Source organism: Poecilia latipinna, unplaced genomic scaffold, assembly GCF_001443285.1.
Source record: "Poecilia latipinna isolate Pla-1442-1.1 unplaced genomic scaffold, P_latipinna-1.0 Scaffold482, whole genome shotgun sequence".
Taxonomy (NCBI): domain Eukaryota; kingdom Metazoa; phylum Chordata; class Actinopteri; order Cyprinodontiformes; family Poeciliidae; genus Poecilia; species Poecilia latipinna.
The window spans coordinates 9,935-30,593 of record NW_015113098.1 but is presented as its reverse complement, the minus strand read 5'-3'; the positions used below and the strand labels follow the sequence as shown (position 1 = coordinate 30,593).

The window sequence follows — 20,659 nt, the reverse complement described above, 5'->3', positions numbered from 1 at the left end:
TTCCCAACTAAGTGTATAAAATGTAAGATTGGATTAGGAAAATCAGTGCAACATCACCTTGAATTCATTTCAGACTTTTTTTTTTTTTTCAAAGCCACAGCTTCGACTTCTTATTCCCTCCCCTAATGTGTTTCATTACTCTCATCTCCAGGTCTTGGTGGACAAAACAAACTCATACACACATCCTCCCTTTCATCCCCCACTGAGCTATTGAAACAGGTGATGCCTTATTAATGCTACAAGTGACTCGAGCCCCCCCGCCGTGACACGCATAGCTGGCGTACAAGGGCAGACTGACACGCACGCTGCCAAAATGCTACATCTCCAGCAGATGAAATACAGTAGAGTCAGCAGCACACACACGGACACACACGCTTTGGTTGGCACAAACGCGTCATGTAATCTGCGATTTCCAGCACATAAGACTCTCTGTTGCACTCGACAGAGTCACCGAGTTGCATTGCCAGCTGGAGGTGTCAGTGTGGTCAAGCGAAATATTCCACACATCTGCAGCAGCAGCAGCAGCTTATTAGGAGCGGAACAGCGGATCAGTAAGAAGAGAGGCTGGCAAAGTCCAAAGAGAGACAACAAGAACAGGGAAGTGAGAACAGACTGGCGGCGGAACGCAAAGCAGCAAGGCGGACCGTTGACCTTCACGCCGACCCGGATTGTGCCGGCGCAAGGCAAAAGTTTTGAAAAAATTACTCGTCTTCTTCCACAGCGCGTCTATCTGCTCCATCTCCACATCCATTTCATTTTCTCTTTCATTCATCCATCCACACTCTCTCTTTCTTTCATTTCCTTTCACTTGGAGAAAGAGAGAGCACAATCTCTCCATCGCTGAGAGCCCTAATTACAGTGGATCGGAGAGATGAGACGGCACTTGCTGAGAATGTGCTGGGAGTGCTTGTAATCCAGCGGAGACAGATGTGTTCTGCATTATTACAGTTAACTGCTTCTCCGCCGTCTCTGGGTGTTAATTATCAAAATTGTCAATGTGATTCCGAGCAACATAACACATTCTTGCTTCCCTTTTCCTACATATATTTTTTTTTCTTAGATTAGCCCTTTGCAAACAACTGCTAACCATTGTACTGTCTAAAAGGAGCGATATGGTACTCCCAAAGAATAAGTGGAGCTTATAGGGCGACGGATGATCTACAGGGTGAAAAAAGTTGCTTGCTCATTACTTTACCCTTAAAGTTCATTGCAAGTATTTCGCTAAATGTGTGTATTCATGCAGAAGTTATACGCTGCATAGCAAATTAGGAGCGTGAAGTTTAGCATTAATGGCGAATAAATGTTTGATTTGACTCTGATCAGATGGATGGAGCTGATTATGCATCATTAATCTTTTGCTATCTCCTGTCCAGAACTAAAACTCCATCCACATTGTGGCTTTAAAAAAAGCAAAAAAAAACAAAAAGCTTGATGGCGCAAAGCAGACAAGCCGAGGAACTATAAAATCTGACCAGTGGCGACACAATATCCCACAGACAGGGTGCAGCAGAGAACTCTTGTCGGTGCTAAAAATGATACTTCTGACCTAAACACATGGGTTGAATGAGTCAGTGAGAGACGGATCTAAACGAATCAAGGCAAGAAAACCCCAGATCCAGATAGAGAAGTGTGATGAGAGCACGAAACCCATGGCTAAAGCACGAGGAAAGAGGACAGATGGTGCTTGCCACTTGCAAAGATGGAAAACAATGAATATTTTTAACATAAAGCTGCCCTGTTGAGCGAGGTGGAGGAGCAGCTGAGGAAAGTCCAATCGTGAGGCAGGTTTTTCACGCAGCTCAGAGTCTGGATAGAGAAAGATATTCTGGGTCACCAAAAGTGATGCAAGAGGAGATCCGGTCGCATCGATGAGCATAAAAAACATTTTTATCGCATGCAAAGAATAAATCCATAACATTCTATCACTGAAATTAGATTGAAAAAAATAAATAAATAAAAGAAATGGTAAGGATTTTGCCACTGTTTTTTTTTTCTCATGTGTGATGACATTTTAAAAGTCATTAACATAAGCCTAACACACACACACACACACACAACACACACGCACCCCTCCTCTGTGATGTGTTTAGAAATATGGGGGTGTTGTGCTGATTCCCACTGCATATTTGAAGCAGTTACATAAGCACATAATCACAGAGAAGATGTCCAGATTTCTAAAGATAAGCCTGCAAGTTACTTAGCAACCTCCGCAAAGCAGGACACGGGAGCAGGTGACTGCCAATTTCTCCTGGCCAAACTCTTTTGATTATCACAACAAGGCACGCACTTCAACACCGCGGCTATTTTTATCCGTGTCACTGGGTGCGATTTATCATTATTCAGCTGCACGAAAGCACGCTGGGCTCTCGGTAGACCCTTATTCATCAAAAATATTTCATGAAACGCTGGCAGCTGCTTGGTGCAAACTGCCACAGATGAACCACAGACCTCTGTTTAGCTCTACAGTCAGAGTGCTTTGGATGCGCTGAAACTATATGACCAAGTTAGTAACACTCGGTTGGCATGATCTGCTTTGCACAAAATTCCCGAAACCCACTGGGCAGCCCGGGTAAATGTCATTGTGTGCTCTTTTAGCACCATGTAATGACACACACGCACACACACACACACGCACGCTAAAAGCAAAGGTTGAATTATTAATTGCATTCACCTCCTCACCATTGATTCAGACTTTCAGGTTTTTTCTTGTTTTGTTGGTCTTGAAAGTTATTTTATTTCAAAACAGCCTGCAATCTAAATTCAATTAACAACTAAACTAAATGTGGAATAAGGTCACTGCGTTTCTTTCTTTCTTTCATTTTTTTTTTAAGGGATAAACGGATAAGACTGCACTGAATGCATGCCAGCTCCAACAGCTGACAGCTGCGCAGCCGGAGGGAAATCTCTGCAGACTAAAGGCCAATAGTGTTGGTGTCTTTCCAAAGCTGGAGTTGAAATAATTGTCTGCCAAAAACAACTTGTGATGTGAAGACACTCTTTTTAGTCCAAATGGGTTTCACTCTTGACTTTTGGTGTTGGAAGCTGGGGGCCAACTTAGTTGCAGCTCCCCCTTGTGGTGGCCTATATAGAAACCAAGCTCTCCACTGGTATAGAGGAGAAGGGGGAAAAAAAACAGTTTATTAGCTACTGCTATCAAAATCAAAGATTTGTCTGTATTTAAAAAAAAAAATGTAGATTAGGTGGGTTGTCAATATCTATAAGAGGCAGTTGTCTTCAATCCTTTTTTCACTTACTGAATATTTGGGTTGTAGCTATAAAACATCAAGAGGGCAAACAGATTCTTGAGACTGAGCCCGGCCACCCCATGGAGGAAACTTGTTTTGGCCACTTATGTCCAAAATCTTTGGGTCAGTGTCCACATCCCATGAACGTAGTTAAGGTTTAAAACATGGACGGACTGGAAAATTCAAAGATTTGCTTTTCGTCACTGCTCTTTCTTCCCCACTCCGTAATTTGTCTGTGCATACTTGAACGCCGTCCTATCATCATTCAGGAACAAGATACTTGAACTCTTCTTCTAGATTCATCTGACTTGGATTTAGCGAATTATCCCTCAGACTTCGAGTAGCAACTCATTTTATGGTTACACATCTTATGAAATAACAAGGTAGGATTAGCTCTGCAAGCACAGCTGATGGCTACAGGAAGTCAGAAAGCAGAGGTAATGAATTAAGAAGTTTCATAATCGAAATTAGGTTAGAAAGTGAAATTTGTGATTGTTTATTTCTACCTTGCTGAAGCCATTTCGTGATGACTTTGATGTGTATCGTCTTCAATGTTGGCGCTGCGACGGACGCTGACATGTTATTCGCATTTAGTTTGACAAGGAGAAGCACTTAATTTGGCCTCTGCTCTGCTCTTTCGCAGCTACGGGGACCACGTTCAGCATTTCAAGGTGCTGCAGGACCGCTGCAGCCAGTACTACGTGTGGGACGAGGCCTTCTCCTCCCTCAACGAGCTGGTGGAGTTTTACCACAGCAACAGCATCGCTAAGGAGAGGACAGTGTTTCTGAGAGACCCCGAACAATTCGCCAGGGTGAGCATATATGACTCATTGTTTCTGTCTCTCATGCCTAGCTTTTATTTAACCATGGCAACCATGGAAATATATGCTTTTCTTCAGCATTTCAAGCCCAATTTGAACAAGTGAAGAGAAGTGCTTAGATTAAGTTGAAAATGTTTTTTTTTTTTTTCAATTGGCCATGATTTTTTATTTTAAATATATTTATTGTCGTCTTTAATATAAAAAAAAATTAGCCATCCGCACAAGTGTGTAGACTCCATTTTTTTCCACTTTGCTCACCAAACCATAAAAAGAACATCTGCTCCCGTCAGCCACCTTCATCACACTCGCACTCGTCAAGAATCGGATGAAACTTTGCGGTGCAGTCAAGTAATTATACTGTCTGACGTCCTGAAGGTGGAAAGAAAACACACGACTTACAGTGTTCGTTTTTCCATTTTTCCATCTCGCTTCAACTTCGAGGCGCGAGCTCTAAGTAATGGAGCTGACAGATCCGGGAGCGCTCCATATGCTCGGCGACTGCAGCGGCAGAGTTTGATCCAAAGGTTTCTGCTTGTAATGAAAGATCACAGAAATCCTTCAGTGTCCGTCGCTGAGATGACAGAACGCGACACGGGAGAGGAAAAGCGTTTTTATTAAGCGACCAGCAAACGCATGCAAAAAGAATAAATTAGCTTCCTATATTTACACTTCAACACATTCTCCCCCGGGACGCCCACTGTCAGACCTTCTTCTACTCTTTCATAGACATATATCTATAAACATAGATATATGTATGTGGTGGCGTCCCCGTTGGGGAAAGGTGATGATTAGACCGGCGTTAGAAGACAAGCTGGCACTGCATGGCAGCTATTCCTGACAGAGGCAGACGAGCTGCACCCCGTAGGCTTACGCAGTCACTGCGGATGCTTTTTGATCCACGGCGGCGCTGAGAGCGCGTTGGGATCACTCTGGCGATGTCAGAGTGGAAATGCTCATCAGGTTACATTTAGTCCTCTTAGCTGACATGTGAGATCAGGGCGCAGCTCATTGGAGGTCATTTATTAAGTGGCTGCTGTACGTACGCATGTCTACAGGAGGGCTGAATGAAAAGTATGGGTTTGCATTTTTCACTGTGTCGTCCCTCCCTCCTTCCCTTCCTCCCTCATGTCCTGAAAATATCTCACCTTTAAATTCCTTCTCATTATATTTAATGCAGATATTATGTTGGGGAAATGCTTTTCCAACTGCATGCTTCAATTTGTAATTTCATAAAATCAGTTTTATTCATGTTTAAACATTCCTTAAAAGAAATTTAACCTTTACTGCAGTAGCGTAATCTCACATTTAGATTGAACTGATTAAAAAACAAACAAAACAAAAAAAAAGAACAAATGTGCAACTTTCAATTTGAGGACATTTGCTAATGAGAAAATAATCCCCATGTCAAGAGAAGCATTGGTGAAAACCCTAGAAACTTTATCAGAGTATAACAACTCTGGCTTCCTGTTTTTACGAGAGTCTCAGTTCTTTTAGCAAGCGGCTACGCGACTGAACAAGGACCCATATTTATCTTGCCACCGCCCACAGAGAGCAGGAGGAAAGGTTGTGAAGAAAGAAAAAAAAACCCCTCAAAACTGCAGCGTGAAGTTTCGTGTTTGGGTTACCAAGTATCCATAGCAACTATTAGACTCCATCTACATGATAGCTTGTTTTCATGGTCAAAAAAAAGATGTCTCTCGCTTCCCACCATCACAAATGTAGATGTGTAGAGTTCGCTGGACTCCACTGGCACTTTCACTGCAGCCGCACTTGAGGAGAGTGTTTCAGATGGCAATATGGTAAAGCCTCTTACCCGAACTTTTTATGATTTTCCTTAAACTGCCATCATGTCTTTGAAAAGGACAATGATTCGAAGGAATATGGAGCACAGGAATGTAGCCTTCATCACATAATCCGCCTTTTTCTACAGCTATATCCAAGCGTGCAGACCTATATATAAATAAAAATAATTATTCATTTAAACCACAAAAAAGTGTGAGAACATATTTATTTACTGTTTTTGCGTTTTATACATCCTTATGTGTGACCAGCAACGCGACCTTGAGTAGAATGAAGCTGCACAGACACGAACTACAGCGAAAAGTTGAATCAACACAGTGATAAAAGTCTTCCATAATGCATTTTTAGCCTCCATAGGTTCAAAACCTGCTTCTTCTAACTGGCTGCAATTAAATATATCACAATGATTTGCTCATAGTCAGATAACCATTTTGCTGCACTCACTTTAAGTCAGGGTCTAACAGCAAGTGACAGGGAACATAGAGGTCACATGAGCCATTAGAGCTTGATCTCATACGCTCATGATGATGAGCTAATCATGCTGGTGTTTAAAACCAAATATAAAATCCCCGTTTTCCTGTGTGGTCGCCTCTAACAGAGCACAGAAGATCCGTTGGTTTTATGGTGATTAACTTTGGTCTCATAAACCTTAGGAAGGCAGGATGTGTTGTTTACGTGAATCCCCCCAGTAACACGAATCCATTTTCTCTTTGGATTTGATTTAGATTTTAATGAGAAAAAAAAAAAAAAGGTCTGAAGAAAATATGGATTATTAGAGAAGACAAATTAGTTTCTCTGATTTGGTCCATAATCCAGTTGATGCGATAAAAAGCTATTCATTTGTATTTTAGGATGGCTGTGTGCACATCTATAGCAACGTCTCTAGCTCTTAAAAAAATCAAAAATAAAAAAAAATCTATTTTTGGCTTCATGTGTGACAGCACGGGACGTTTTTATTGCAAATTGGAATAACTTTTGATGATGTATGGCAGATATAAGGCTTGTTAGAGAGGAGCAGGCCGTCAACTGGATGAGCCAGCAGAGAGGATGCACAGAATGCTGTGTGCCTGGAGACGGAGGCAGTGACGATTGTTTACAAGTACACAATAACTATTTACCCTCGGCTGTTTGTGTTTTTCGCCATTTCCATTGCAACATTTACTGCTGGCGTTAGTGATGGATGAGATGATTTAGTCCAGATCATGGAAGCGATGGATCTGTTGCAAAACGTCCATCCGTCTGGTGCAGAATCTGATCACAAATTATAAAATTATGGCCTAATGATTTTTAAATTTTTATTTTTTTTTTATTTACAAAAGTTACCGCATAAAAGGCCACAGAACTCGCAAGATGACTTGACGCGTGACTCACCGCCCATGCAGTTCCCACAGTCTCGTCTCTTGTCTTGGCTTAAGAGGAAATCGCAATGCAAACAGCTGTTATTTTAGCTGAAACTTGTTCATGGACTGGAACTACCGGTTCTGGATCAGCTTGTCGGATGTCTTGGTGGTTCCTGACCTTGAATCCGAAACCATGTTGATTACAGAACGAAATACTTCTACTGAAAGTGAGATGAACTCTTCGAACTGTCTTTCATTCCAGTTACGTCTTTCGAAAGCTGTTTTCAAGTTTCAAAAACATAAATTTCAAGGTCAAGCACCTAAAACAATGACCAAAGTTTAAAGCTGCAACTAATTTTGGATTATTGGGAGTCTTTATCAAATTTCTGAAAAGCTCTTCATCTGCTGTGCATGATTTACATGAGTTTCTGTGCTGAAATAAATTATTTTAACAAGCAAGCAAAGAGGTTAAGAATACTTGAACTCCAGTCCAAAAAAAGCAAACAGAGGTCGCCTCAAGAGAAAACATGTCACAGCTCATAATAATTTAACATATACATTTTTTTATTTGTTTTATTGTTAACACACTCGCGTCTTTCTGAACCTTGTTAGGACGGCGTCTTTCCAAAGCAGCTCAAAAACATAGTCCACGTATGTCTGTACTGATGCCATCTGTTATTTCGGTCCTGCAGATACGTCTGGCCGCAGCTCAACAATTTTTTTTTTTCCTCCTTTCAGATATCAACCGTAGCCTTAAAAAAAACAAGCTCCCTTTGGAGTGCGTGCAGGAAAAGGAGAAGAAGGGAAAAGGCGCTGGTGTAGCCCGCAGATAGCCAGTCACTACGACTCTGTAGCATTTTGAAGATGATCGGATAAGGAAGGAATGTTGGAAGACTTTTTTTTTTAAACTTTGTTATAAAATCGTTCCCCTTCTCCATTTAATCTGTATTCTCCGTCTATAAAATGGAAAGCAAAAGTAGTAACAACTGCAAAGAATATAAAATGTGTTGAATACAGGGGCTGTATGCTCATCTGAGGATGATCCACATATATTGATCTTTGAGATGGGGGAGATTTACTGCAGTAAATCTGGTCCCTGAGACTCAGACAGCTCTTTTCACCCCAATGTTATGAAACGGTGTGACATTTAGGAAGGCTGGACTTAAGCTTTCCATCAACTTTTTTAAATCCTGCATTTTATATTACATATCTAGTTAATGATATGCAATAGTAAGAGTGAAATGTAGGGATTTTTTTTTTTCTTTTGTGTTCCCAGAGCAGCCAAACTGTTGCCTTTATAGCTTCTCTTGATATTGTTTCTAACATACAAGCTAGCATTGGTACTGCAGCACAGCTACGCTCAGCAGGAATGTAGAAGAAAGGCAGTCTACCAATTGTTTATGGTATATCCGTTTTTTCTTTGTAAGGTTACAATCATTTGGGCTTGTAATCACAATAACATCTGCTCAGTAGTTTCAAAATCGGTTAATAAATACGTTAATATTAAGTGTTGGCCACAAGTTTACAGAGTTCTTAAGCAAGGAGAGATTTTTTTTTCTTTTGCTCATAAGAAGGAAAGCTGAAACCAAGGCTCTGTGGTATTAACATGTCCATTGAAAGCATCCTCAGTTGTTGCTTATTGTGACAAAAGATATGCATGAATTCAGAGGGAAAGTTGCTGTTTTGCTGCAAATCTTTTTTTAAAACAAAGTTAATACAATTAAAAAATCAAATAAATAAATAAAACTAAGAAAATCTGAATTATAAATCTCATTTTTTTTAAAAAGTACTTCCGATGTTGATGAACGCCAAATCACATAATTACAGGATTACGTTTTTCTTTGTTTCAGTTTCACAGACACAAACTAACTGGATGCTGATTTAATTGCGTATCCCTCTTTTTGTATTGCCATCCCCATTGTGCTCTCAGTCCTTCCAAACTAATTCCTTCTCAGCTCATTACATGGCTATTTTTTTTTTATCTGTGCACAGCAGAATAGAAAATAATTTTCAGCCTTTTCTTTTTTATATTTTTCCCCCACACCTCATCCTTAATATCCCTGTGTTCCTGTTCCACTAAGTTTTCTTTTTTCAAACAAAAACCCCTGTCAAAGCAAAAAAATAATAATTTGGACCTTTCTGTCATGTATCCCTCACCGGTCTGCTTTTTTTTTTTTTCTTCTCATGACTGAAACACAAACAGGATGAAAGACTTTATTTTCTGCCTTAAATGTCATGGGTGCGAAAATGTGGAGACAAAATTAGAACAAAGACACAGCCTGTTCACATTACTAATTAAATTGTACCACTGTGAGAGCTCTGTCCGGGTTGAAGTGGATCGTGGAACGGATGCCAAAAATTGATGGGTCCTGCTACTCCTTTCCAAGCTATCACTAATCACAAACTGGCACAGAAAGAAGAATGGGCCATTCTTTAATCGTCACTCGCGTGTCCACACGAGGGACGCTCACACGGCTCCAGCTTGTGTCTTATCGTTCCCAAGCAGCATATAGTGCCTCGCAAAAAATATGAATATACATTGAATCCTCCACTTCTTGCCAAATAACAGCTAATAAAGCCAGAAACCAGAAGTTTGTGGTGGCTCTCAACAGTGACGCCCCCAGAATTTTATTTATTTTATTTTATTTTATTTTATTTTTATCAATTAGAATAGAATTGAAGCAGGTTTTATATATTTAAAATAGTTTGTTTCGTGTTTTCGTGCAATATATTTTTTTTTATTAGATTTAAATTTGTTTTAGTGCCATCTCCCACTAATGTCGTCTCAAGACACTTTGCAAAACAAACAGATTGAGTTTGTGTGCAGCAATATTAAAATGTACATTTAATCATAATGACACAATAGAAGTTATGAATATGGGGGAGAGTTTGTGACTTTTTGAAAAAAAAAAAAAAGTTTTATTGGCTCTAGAGGCCTTTATTTGATAACCAATTGACAGGAAAGTGAGAAGACATGCAGCAAAGGTCACCAGGCTGGGAATCGAACCCACGACGGCCATGTTGACGACTAAGGCCTCCATATGTGGGTTGTGCCCAACCCCTGCGCCACCACAGCACCTGTAACTCTGTCCTTTGATGCTAGTTCACTCAGATTTATTCGTGGGTATTGTTTTTCCTTACCATCACCTTCAGCCTGAGTACTATAATAGACAAACCTACAGTCGCCTAATACCCAGAATTTTAGCAATGATACTTTGGCACATTCACACACACACACACACCTACACACACACACACGTATCCAAGCAGCATTAGTATTCCTTTCAGCCTCTCGGTTCGCTCCTAGCTCGTACCGCAGCCGCTCTCCTCTGCGGGAGCGCAGCTGACAGCTAAGAGGTTAGCTACGTTTAAGATGTTCCCTCCGAAAATAGCCGCTTTTATTCTGCCGCTCCTAAACTGCTTTTACTTCACCAGTCGACACAGATCAGAGGAGGCCGGCTATCGGGGGGGGGAGAAGAAAAGCATCACTGCTGTTTAAGCTCAAAGAAAACACATTGAGACAGAGAAGGGACTGAAGAAGTGAAGGCAGTTCCCATTAGAGCCCTAGATGATGTTTTTTTTTTGCCAATGTTTCTTATCGCCGATTTCTGTAGGTGTGCATATCTGACCGTCACGTCTATATTTTAAAAGCGCCTTTTCTGTTGCAACCTTTCCAGGCTATACTCTGACTTTTTTTTTTAAAGTCGGAGTTGTGCAACTTTCATACTTCACGAAGATGATGATGATGACATTTTTGTGAAAGCACATGCCGCTCGTCAGGCTAGACCAGAAAGCTGCGCTGCGATCTAACATATTTTCCCTAATTGATATTTGCTGTGCAACACCAGCAGCTGTTTAGTAACAGCGTGCTAGATTGAAGAACTTTAGTAAATTGTAGGTTTTTTGAGTAGAGGAGCTGAAAGAGGTTTTGTCTACACAAGGAGGGGGGGCAATTGTTTTTCTTTCTTTTGACATGTAGGAGATTGCTTGTCGCTATGCCCTCATTCCTGAGAAATATTTTTAGCTGCAGTAAAACAGCTCCAAATATAAACAGATGCAGGAATTGTGGGAAATCTGCTGCATATTCTGACACCCACCGTGTTAAATTTTCACCTCTAATGAGTCAAAATTAGACATCTCACTCTGCAGTAATATAAAGCTTTGACCTTTTGGCACCAATTTTATTCAATTCAGATTCATCTTTAAGAGCTGCTACATGAGAAGATATAAAAAGAATGTGTAATTTTTTTTTTTTTTTTTTTGGCCTTTCAGCTATGTGAGGCAAGTAATTATTTTTACCAGAAGAGGCAAAACATCCCAGCACATGTGCGAGATAGTGATCGCTGTAAAACAGAGTTTATGATGTTTTGAACAAAACTAAAATAGTTTGTGGTTGATATTTTAAACTGTCTTTACCGTCTTATATCAGCAATGAGTATAATATTATAGAATTTGATATTTTTCTGCCTTTAATGATCGCGTAGCTCAACTATTAATGACACTTTCTTGTTAATCAGCTCATTCAAACATCAAAACAAACTAAGCAAAACCCGAAAAACATTTTAGACATACCAAGTGTTTTACTTTTAGACCGTATCCTAACGTTTTTGGACTGTTTAAACATTGTTTAATCATGTCCATCTGTAAATATCCCTCAGAGAGTTCCTTACTATTCTTTAGAGAATGCATGCTTGTATTGATTTGGAGATTTTTGAAAAGCCTACCCATATTTTCAAGCTTGAAAAGCTTTTGAAAGCTTAAAAATTAACAAAACACGGTAAGTTTGGTGCATTATTTTCAACCTACTGGATATCTATTGACTCAGGGTCAGTTTCTTCCTTCACCAATTTGAGAAAAGGTCTCCTAATCTGAATTTTTACTACTTAAAACAACAACAGGATTAAAACTGCAAATGGCAAAGGCACGTAATGACGAGCAGAAGTGTCCGGCTGTGTGCAGGAGCCTGAACGTACAACCAACATGCCTCAGTTGAAAATATTCATTTCAGGAGCTTCTTCCATCTTTATATTTAAACACCTCGCTCTCGCTGAAAATAGCAACCTTTGACTCCTCTTCCCTCAGAACCAGCTTCCACATCAAAATTGTTGCGTCATGCGCTCGCTAATCCGGAACAGAACATTTTTACTTTTCTCTTAATAATCATTATGATTTGGCTGGTTGACTAAAAGGTAAATGCATTTTTTGTTATTATTTCTGATCCAAAAAAAATAAAAAATAAAAAATGAATAAGAAAGAAAAATACAGTTAGAGAGCAAAAACTTCACAGAAGCGGCATTCTCTGTATTCTGGACCGGGTTGTGGTTGTTGAATTAAATAATACTTCTCCATAGATGAAAAACAAAAACTACTTTTGTCTGAGTTTTACCATTTCTTCAGTCGAGAGTTTTCTCTTCCAGACCCTTTGAAATATTGTGGTTTTTTTTGTGTTTTTTTTGGGAGGGGAGAAATTTTTAAAAAGTAATGATGAGGAATAAAAGATCTTTACTGTAGTTTGAAGATTGAAAAATAAAAATGCAGCAAGGCATAGTTACTGCGAACAATTCATTAAATGCGTTGCAATACGTCTCACTGGATTGTTTTAAAAGAGCCTTAAGGAGGCAAAAAAGCAATCTCTGATTTCCAGTTGAAATGAATTTTTTAATGTAAAATTATGATAGATAGATAGATAGATAGATAGATAGATAGATAGATAGATAGATAGATAGATAGATAGATAGATAGGACAAATAAAAAGTTTTGAAGACATGTTGATCAGTAATTTCTGCTTTAAGTCGTTGTGCAGCAGAAACTGAATTAGAGTTAATCAAATCACATGCAACTCGGCCCAGACTGCTGTGGTTCAGCCCTCCTACATGCATAGAGCTGGTCTCCCATGATTCAGACTTTCCACTCATTGTATGTTTCATTCTTGAAATGTGTCTGTGGGAATAGTGCTGAGTCACACTTACACTTCAATCACATGTTTGTTTTTTTGTCAAACTTATAATTTATTAATATATATATATTTTTTTTCTGAAAACATTTCCAATCTGTAATGTTTTACGGTGGACAAACATTACATTATGAGACTTACACAGATTCATAGCAAAAAAAACAACAACTTTTTTTTGTTGTTGTTGCTTGGAACAAAAGAGGGAAATAAAGATGCAGCGTAGTCCCTTGATGTCCATAAATATTACACATTGTTCCGTTTTTTTTTGTTTTTTTTTTCAAATAAATATCTGAAGTGACCCAAAAAGCTTGGATGAAAAATGAATATTGTTAGGTCGTTTTAACGAGGCATTTGCACCAGGGAAAAGTGAATATATTGAAGTTCTTTTGCTTAAAAAAGGCATTGAAAGTCATACTTCATTGTTTGTTTGTTTGTTTGTTTGTTTTTTTTTTACATATTTTAATATCAGACAAAGGTAACATTAGCAGTTTAAAAAGGCTGTTTTTTTTTTGTTTTGTTTTTTTTTCAAATTGTGCTTTAACATATTAAGGGGATTCAAAAAGAAAACTGCCATACTAACTTGCCTTGTCTTAAAAAACAGCAACTCCTCCCAGAATTTAGTAACTGGTTCAGCCAGCATTGGTTTCCAACTGCTGTCATCAAGAGTTTTACGATGAGTAGCGATGAGTCTTTTACATCAGAGGGAGGAATTTTGGCCCACTTATCGCTGCTTCAGATGATTGTACTGCTGCATAATCCATGTGCACTTCAGCTAAGGGTCACAAGCTGATGATATTCTCCCTCAGGATTTTCTACTAGAGCACAGAATATATAGCTGCGACGCAGCAGAGCGGCACCGTCACGTTCGAAATGCCGTGTTAGTTTTACCCTAAGTCTGACTGGAGCACGCCTATTGGACAATCTACTTTTCTCTCATTAGTCCACAGAATCATTTTCCCATAAATCTTGAAGATTATCTTTGACGAATTTGACAAGACTTCTGTTATTTTTCATCAGCTCTGGTTTTGGCCCTGCGTGGCCTCTGTGGTCCTGCAGTACTTTAGCTGTTTCTTGTCTCCTTTTGCTGTTTAGCATCTTTTAATATCTTTCATCTTCTATTTAAGTAATGTGCTGAGTGTATTAATCTAGCGGAAATCAGGCCTTAGTGTGACCAGGTAAATTGAGCTAAAAAAAAACAAACAAAAAAAAAAACCCACTGGTTTATCAAAGTTAATTCATAATTTCACACAGAAGGGTGAGTAGTTTCTCCACATAGCATGAGATAAGTTATGTATTCATTGTTTATTGAATTAAATTATTGTTTAAAAGCTGCTTTATGGATTTTCTAAAGAACGGCTGTTCTCGGCTTCCGTACAAATGTTTTGTAAGACTACCAAATTCCCACCATGCACGGCTGCAGGAGGTGGAAATTCAACTTTTCAAATTGGCATTCTGCTCATATATTTTTTTCTTGTTCATAAAGGGAGTGTCTCAGCGATTTTAACAAACGTTTCTCTCTCTGTCTCTTTCCCCCAGCGTCCCCATCATGCCCATGCTCTCTTCGACTTCAACCCCCACCACCCGTCGCAGCTGCACTTCGTGCGCGGAGACGTCATCGAACTCGTTGACTGCTCTGACTCGGTACGTTGGAGGGGTCGCTGTCACGGACGAGTGGGCTACTTCCCCCCCGAGTACGTCCAGCCCATTTATCAATATCAGTGACCCCATACGATGACAAAGACACGGCCACTACCCGAGGGTTCGTCCACCGAGGCGTCAGGACCCCAAACTTTCACCCCGTAAAAAAAAGAAAAGACAAACACTGCTCTCCTTCTCCACGGCTTCCCGCTGACCTCTGGAGTGATTGACTGACTGAGATGACCTCTTATGTCCAGGTCATCTCAGCTTTCACGCTCTTCCGCTTGATTCTTCATCTCAACGATATAAACTGACAGTTGAAAACACACGTGATCCCAGGCGTAATTATTCCTTTGTCTTTACAAGAGTTGGCGAACCCTTGCTAAGGTGACAAGTGAAGGCCCCGAGGAAGTTTTTCCCTCTGCAGATTTTCTCCAGTGTCCCTTCAGAAGGACATCCAGTGAAGAGCAGAAACTCTGAGGCTGATTATTTTTGCAAGGAACATCTGGAGATGACGGCAAACAAACCTGTCGACTTCAGAGGCCATGATATGAGAAGATTGTCTGTTCCTGGGAATTTAGATGCAAATCTGACTGAGTTTGGACTTGTTGCTCGTGTGTGTGTGGGTGTGTATGGTATGTCTCTGTCGAGAGTTGATTGTGAACCACTAAAGGAAGTCCTCCGAAGTGCAGTGAGGACTCGGTTATGATACAGTATTGAAAATACACTGCTTAAAATGTAATGAACTTATTTTGTTCGCCGTCAGTTTCTGTATGTATTTATTCCTACTCATATGTAATCTATGAAAAAGCATATATTGTAAATAGAATTATTCATTACCGGAAGGAAACATTTGACAAAATTTACAACGTGAACTTGGGCTGGTCTTCCATTACTGGCTATAAGAAATCAATTAAACAAACTGATACATTTACAACTTTGAACCTGCTCTCCTAGCACAAGATAAATAAAAGAAAATATTTGTCATCAGCTTGTCTTTTGCAATAATTATAAGTCACAATTTAATAGTGTCACGCTGAGAAAAGAGAAAATTTTGAAAAAACGTAACCAATTACATTTGAAAGATATAGAAGCATAGTTTTTTTGGCTTTAAGTAGGTTTATTTTTCCAACATTTTTGTCTGCTAATAATATACATATATAAAAGAACAACAACCAGGGGAAAAATTGGGCGACTGCAAAACAAAAATCAAATGGTGACAGTACAGTTATTGTAAAAAGAAAATATATCCCCTTAAAGTTCTGTTTTCACATTTTGGTCACTTCTATTATTTATTTTTTTTTTTCTTTTTTATCAAACTTTTCCACTCTGACTTTGCTGAATAAATAATGACACGCTGACATCTGTGGTGTGGGATCTTGCACACCTCAGGTGGGATTTAACTAATTGAAGAACCTGGTAGAGATGAAGATCTTATTTACATTATTAAGACTCTGGCACTAACTGGAGGTGTACTTTCTTTTTTGCTGTGACTTCAGAGGATGATGACCATAATAAACCTTTTGTGCCAACAGCTGTTTTTTTTTGTGTTTTTTTTAATGCATCTAGGAAGAACGTACCCTTAATTACCATTTTAAATGATTTCTAAACACTGCCCTCCACATGGGTGTAAACAGTATTAGGTTATTTCATTTTAGTGGCTTTAGTACTTTTCACTCATACGTTCCAAGCAAGGTAATAAGGGCAAACATTTAATCAGATTCTGAGAAAACCCATCCATTCACCACCAGCATAAGCGTCGATCATCTTAAACACTAAAGTTGCAAAGGCGGACCATGCTTTCATCAATGTGCCTCATAACTTAAATATCTACTCTTGCATTTTCGACCATATTGGAAATTATAGAGTGGGTACAATAGGGTAGTTTATTTTGTGCATTGTCTTCAACTGTGTGATATTTGGTATTCAGAGCAAGTAAACAACTCATTGAATCTGTGCCAAACATGTTCATGGTGGGCAACTAACTGCTTAGAGAGCTTGTCAGACAATTAGTGCTTGGACAATTAGAAGTGATGAAGAAATTACTGACAGGTCAGCGGAGAGGAATGAAATTGAAGACGGGTTATATTCCTAATGCGTTAATCACTAAAGTCATTCACAAGCACTATTTAAAATTTACTGGCCTAGGTTCCTTTCTCTCCAGCGATTTTTGATTGTCTTCCATTTCTAGATGTAATCGTTGGTCAAAAGTAATTTATAATTTCAGTATTCATGCCACATATCTGCAGTGAACAGACCAGCAGTCGATTTCAAAGCATATGAATAAAAAAAGTCTGACTTGTCAATAAACTCGTCTTCTGTATTTGATGATGAGTCAGAGGAGAGCTCACTCCAGTCCGCTCGTGTTATCGACATATTATCAGGTCAAACTTTATCTACAGACTTCTCTGATGGTGCATGAGCAACAATTTATCTCTGCTTGAATTGAAGCTGGCAGCAGGGTTGCAGTCTGTAATTCCCAGAGACTGAATCGCTTGAATTTTGCTCTCCTTTTAACGCTCTTTTCTCCTTGTGTTGTTCTTGTCAAACCAGATTTTTCCCCCCTCCTCTTCAAAGAGTCACCTCTGGCTCTCCTGTGACAGGTAGTCAATAAACTAACACCGTTCTGGAGGAGAGCGTGGGAGAACAAAGGAGTTAAAGGTGTACCACAAATAGAACGGCTGTAATCTTCCTCTGATACTTTTGGAAGCTGCTGAGCCACTTTGAAGTCTCTGTGTGGCAATGGATATCTGTCTCATACACTGTAAAAGCTCTAAACTTCACTGTCACAAAGCAAAATGCGTTGGGGAAAAGTAACTTGATGAGGCAGAGACAAACAGGCTGTGATTGTGAAGAGAAAAATGACACAGAAAAATCTGGGGTATGGCTAGAAGAGAAAAACCAAAAGATGGCCTACAATGAGGAAGCAGAGTGTCAGAAACACGAAGAAAATCATCAGCAAAGAAAGTTTTAGAAAGCAGACGGCGAAGGAAGGTGTGTGAGGTGTGACATCACTGCTATTCTAGGGTGCTAGATTGAAAAAACAAACTGAACCAGTTTATAATGCAAACTGGCCTCCAGCTGAATGATTCCCAGTAAAGAAAAATATTAATTTTATAGATCAGCTCTGTCAAGAAGCACTTTGACACATTGAGATTCTAGTACAGCTTTGGCTTTTAAGGCCAAAAATATGCTAGACTCGATTGTTTTTTGATGGATTTAGCTTATCAGTATATGAGAAAATCTTCAACAAGATGTTTTGTTTGTTTTGTTTTTTTGTTGTTGTTTTTTTTTAATTTCACCTAAAGTTATGAAATACTTAAGTCAAGGCAAGAGGAGGCACATAATAAATAGACAATGTGTTTTTATCTTCTATATTTGTTTTGAATTATTTAGATTTTTAACAACAAAAAAGCTTCTTTTGTTCAGAAAAAAACCCCCAATTTAAATAGGACAGAAGCGTCAAATTCACACCTTCCTGTCTGCCCCCTGCATGTCGAGGTTTACCACCCAAATTCTTGTGACACACACTCTGTGTACACTGACATTTCAAATGACAGAGCTCATATTCAAATGGTGGCACTAAATACAGAACACATGACAACCTTACTGAGTCATTGCAGAAGTGATTTCTTCTACAAAAAAAGTTGAACCAGTACCTCATCTCCCACTATGAGTCTGAAGCAAAGGGGTGCAAAGACTAACCTGGACTTCTACCATTTTAAGCCACTCTAGTCTTAAAGACGTGATAGTCTTTTGTGTGAATGCTATTTCCAGAACAAGGGATGTGTGTGTGCTCACCTGCTACTTTTGGTCCACTATCAGAGTTTGTTTCCTCCATTGGTCTGGACCTGGCTGCACAGTGGTGCAGTTGGTGGAGCTGTTGCCTTGCAGCAAGAAGGTTCTGGGTTCGATTCCCGGCCCCGGCCTTTCTGCATGGAGTTTGCATGTTCTCCCTGTGCATGCATGGGTTTCCTCCCACAGTCCAAAAACATGACTATCAGGTTAATTGGCCTCTCCAAATTGCCCCTAGGTGTGAGTGTGCTTGCTTGGTTGTTTGTCTCTGTGTTGCCCTGCGACAGACTGGCAACCTGTCCAGGGTGAACCCCGCCTCTCGCCTGGAACAATAGCTGGAGATATGCACCAGCAACCCTCCCAACCCCACTGAGGGACAAGGGTGTAAAGAAAATGAATGGATGGTCTGGACCTCTTGTGCAGGTGAGAAATATTTGCTTGCCAAGTCGAGAAATGACTACAATAGAGGACGGAAATAAGGTAACATGCAAAACTTTTTTAGATATCTCCTCTTTTTTCTTACCAAAAACTATTTTCATGTTGGCAAAAGGCAAAACTGTAGCTTTTGCCAAATCTTGAAGTTGAGTTCGCTATGAAGGTTTCTCAGATGCTCCTCATTACGAAGTCAACGAACAATCTGCAAAATGGTAGCAAATGTTCTGCATCAATTCTGAAATAGAGTCTGTGCAGCAGATTGTCATATCAAATCACATTCCATGAATATATGTCGCTCCCAGAGCACTTTAAGGAAGCATGGCACGATGTCATAGCCTGAAGCCAATTTGAACACTTTTCCCCCCAAAGACACAAAGTTTCTACAGAGGAGTCCCCTGCACTGACACTGTGTCAGCCCACTATGCCATAGACATGAGCAGACTGTCTGAAGTGTTCTCCAAAAGTCTATCATAAGTGGGGAAACAGCCTTGAAGAGTTGAAAAGGTCACAGATGTCCAATTTCGGCAGTGCATGAAGCAAAAAAAAAAAGTCAAAAAGAATGAATTCAAATATGAACATGACTCAAATATCAATACAATGAGACATTAAAACTTTGGAAAATGTGCTTCTAGAGTGCAAAATATGTAAAAAAAAAAAATAAAAATAATAATAATAATAATAATAATAATAATAATAAAAAGTTTAGCTTTTTTTCCTCTCCACCAGTTCTAATAAGCTCCAGGGAAATAGGATGGCTGCTTTTTCAGTTTCAAAAACTTGAAAGGATAGTTTTTTGTTGTTGCATGCAATAAAGTTTCCAGTCATCACAGCCATATGACTTAACTTACACAAGTGCACTTAAAGTCTGCTAAAAAAATATATGTACACAACTTATCACTGGACATTGCAGTGAGGTCTAGAGCTGCCAAAGTGACACTCCTGAAATATCCTGTTGACCCCTTTTTTTTTATTAAACAGTGAGGTAAAACAAAAAATCATGCTGGACTGTGTTACCTAAAAACAGTTATTTGAGGTGAAATCTGTTAGAATATTAAACAAAAATCCGTACGTGATGTATTTGTTTTGACAGATGTATTTTCAAAAACATGTACTTTGTGCTTTGCAGAGAGGAGTTGCGTAAATGAAACCGCTATTAACTTAATTGCCATATTTGTGGAGACTGGGTTGTTTTAATGCAAAATGAGGCCAATGAATGCTGTTACAACAAGTTATCAAACTAATAGGGTTTAAAGATTATGTAGGGTTATGAGACACGTTATTGTGTTTATGGAAAAAAAATAATAATAATCCACAGGGCTACTTTCTGTTATGACTATAATTATTATTGTGCTCTGTCCAAAATAAGTTTGTCTTCTTCATTTTAGTATTTTAAAAACTGGTTGGTGCAAATATCTGCCTGCAAAATAAAAAAAAAACAAAAAAAAAAAAAAACAAGACAGAACAAGTATAACAACACATTCTAAGATGTGCTGGTGGCTAATGATTTAATGAGACTAAGAATAAGGGCGGCATATATCCATCCATCATTTTTATGCCATTCAAAGTTCGTGAAACAAGCTGCTGCTTGGAAAGTCTATCACGTCACGCGTGGGTGGGTGCTTTTTTTTTTTT

The 20,659-nt window shown here is 39.2% G+C and overlaps 1 protein-coding gene across 1 annotated transcript in view; it reads left to right on the top strand.

Annotated features, from left to right (window-relative positions):
• The window catches only part of grapa (GRB2 related adaptor protein a), a 37,829-nt gene extending 22,042 nt beyond the window's left edge, over nt 1–15,787 (top strand). The window contains exons 4-5 of the mRNA XM_015039752.1: nt 3,889–4,057; nt 14,696–15,787. Of these exons, the coding sequence (XP_014895238.1) occupies nt 3,889–4,057; nt 14,696–14,881 (355 nt within the window). The 3' untranslated portion in view covers nt 14,882–15,787. The remainder of the gene's footprint in view (nt 1–3,888; nt 4,058–14,695) is intronic.
• Nucleotides 15,788–20,659: the final 4,872 nt, after the last annotated feature.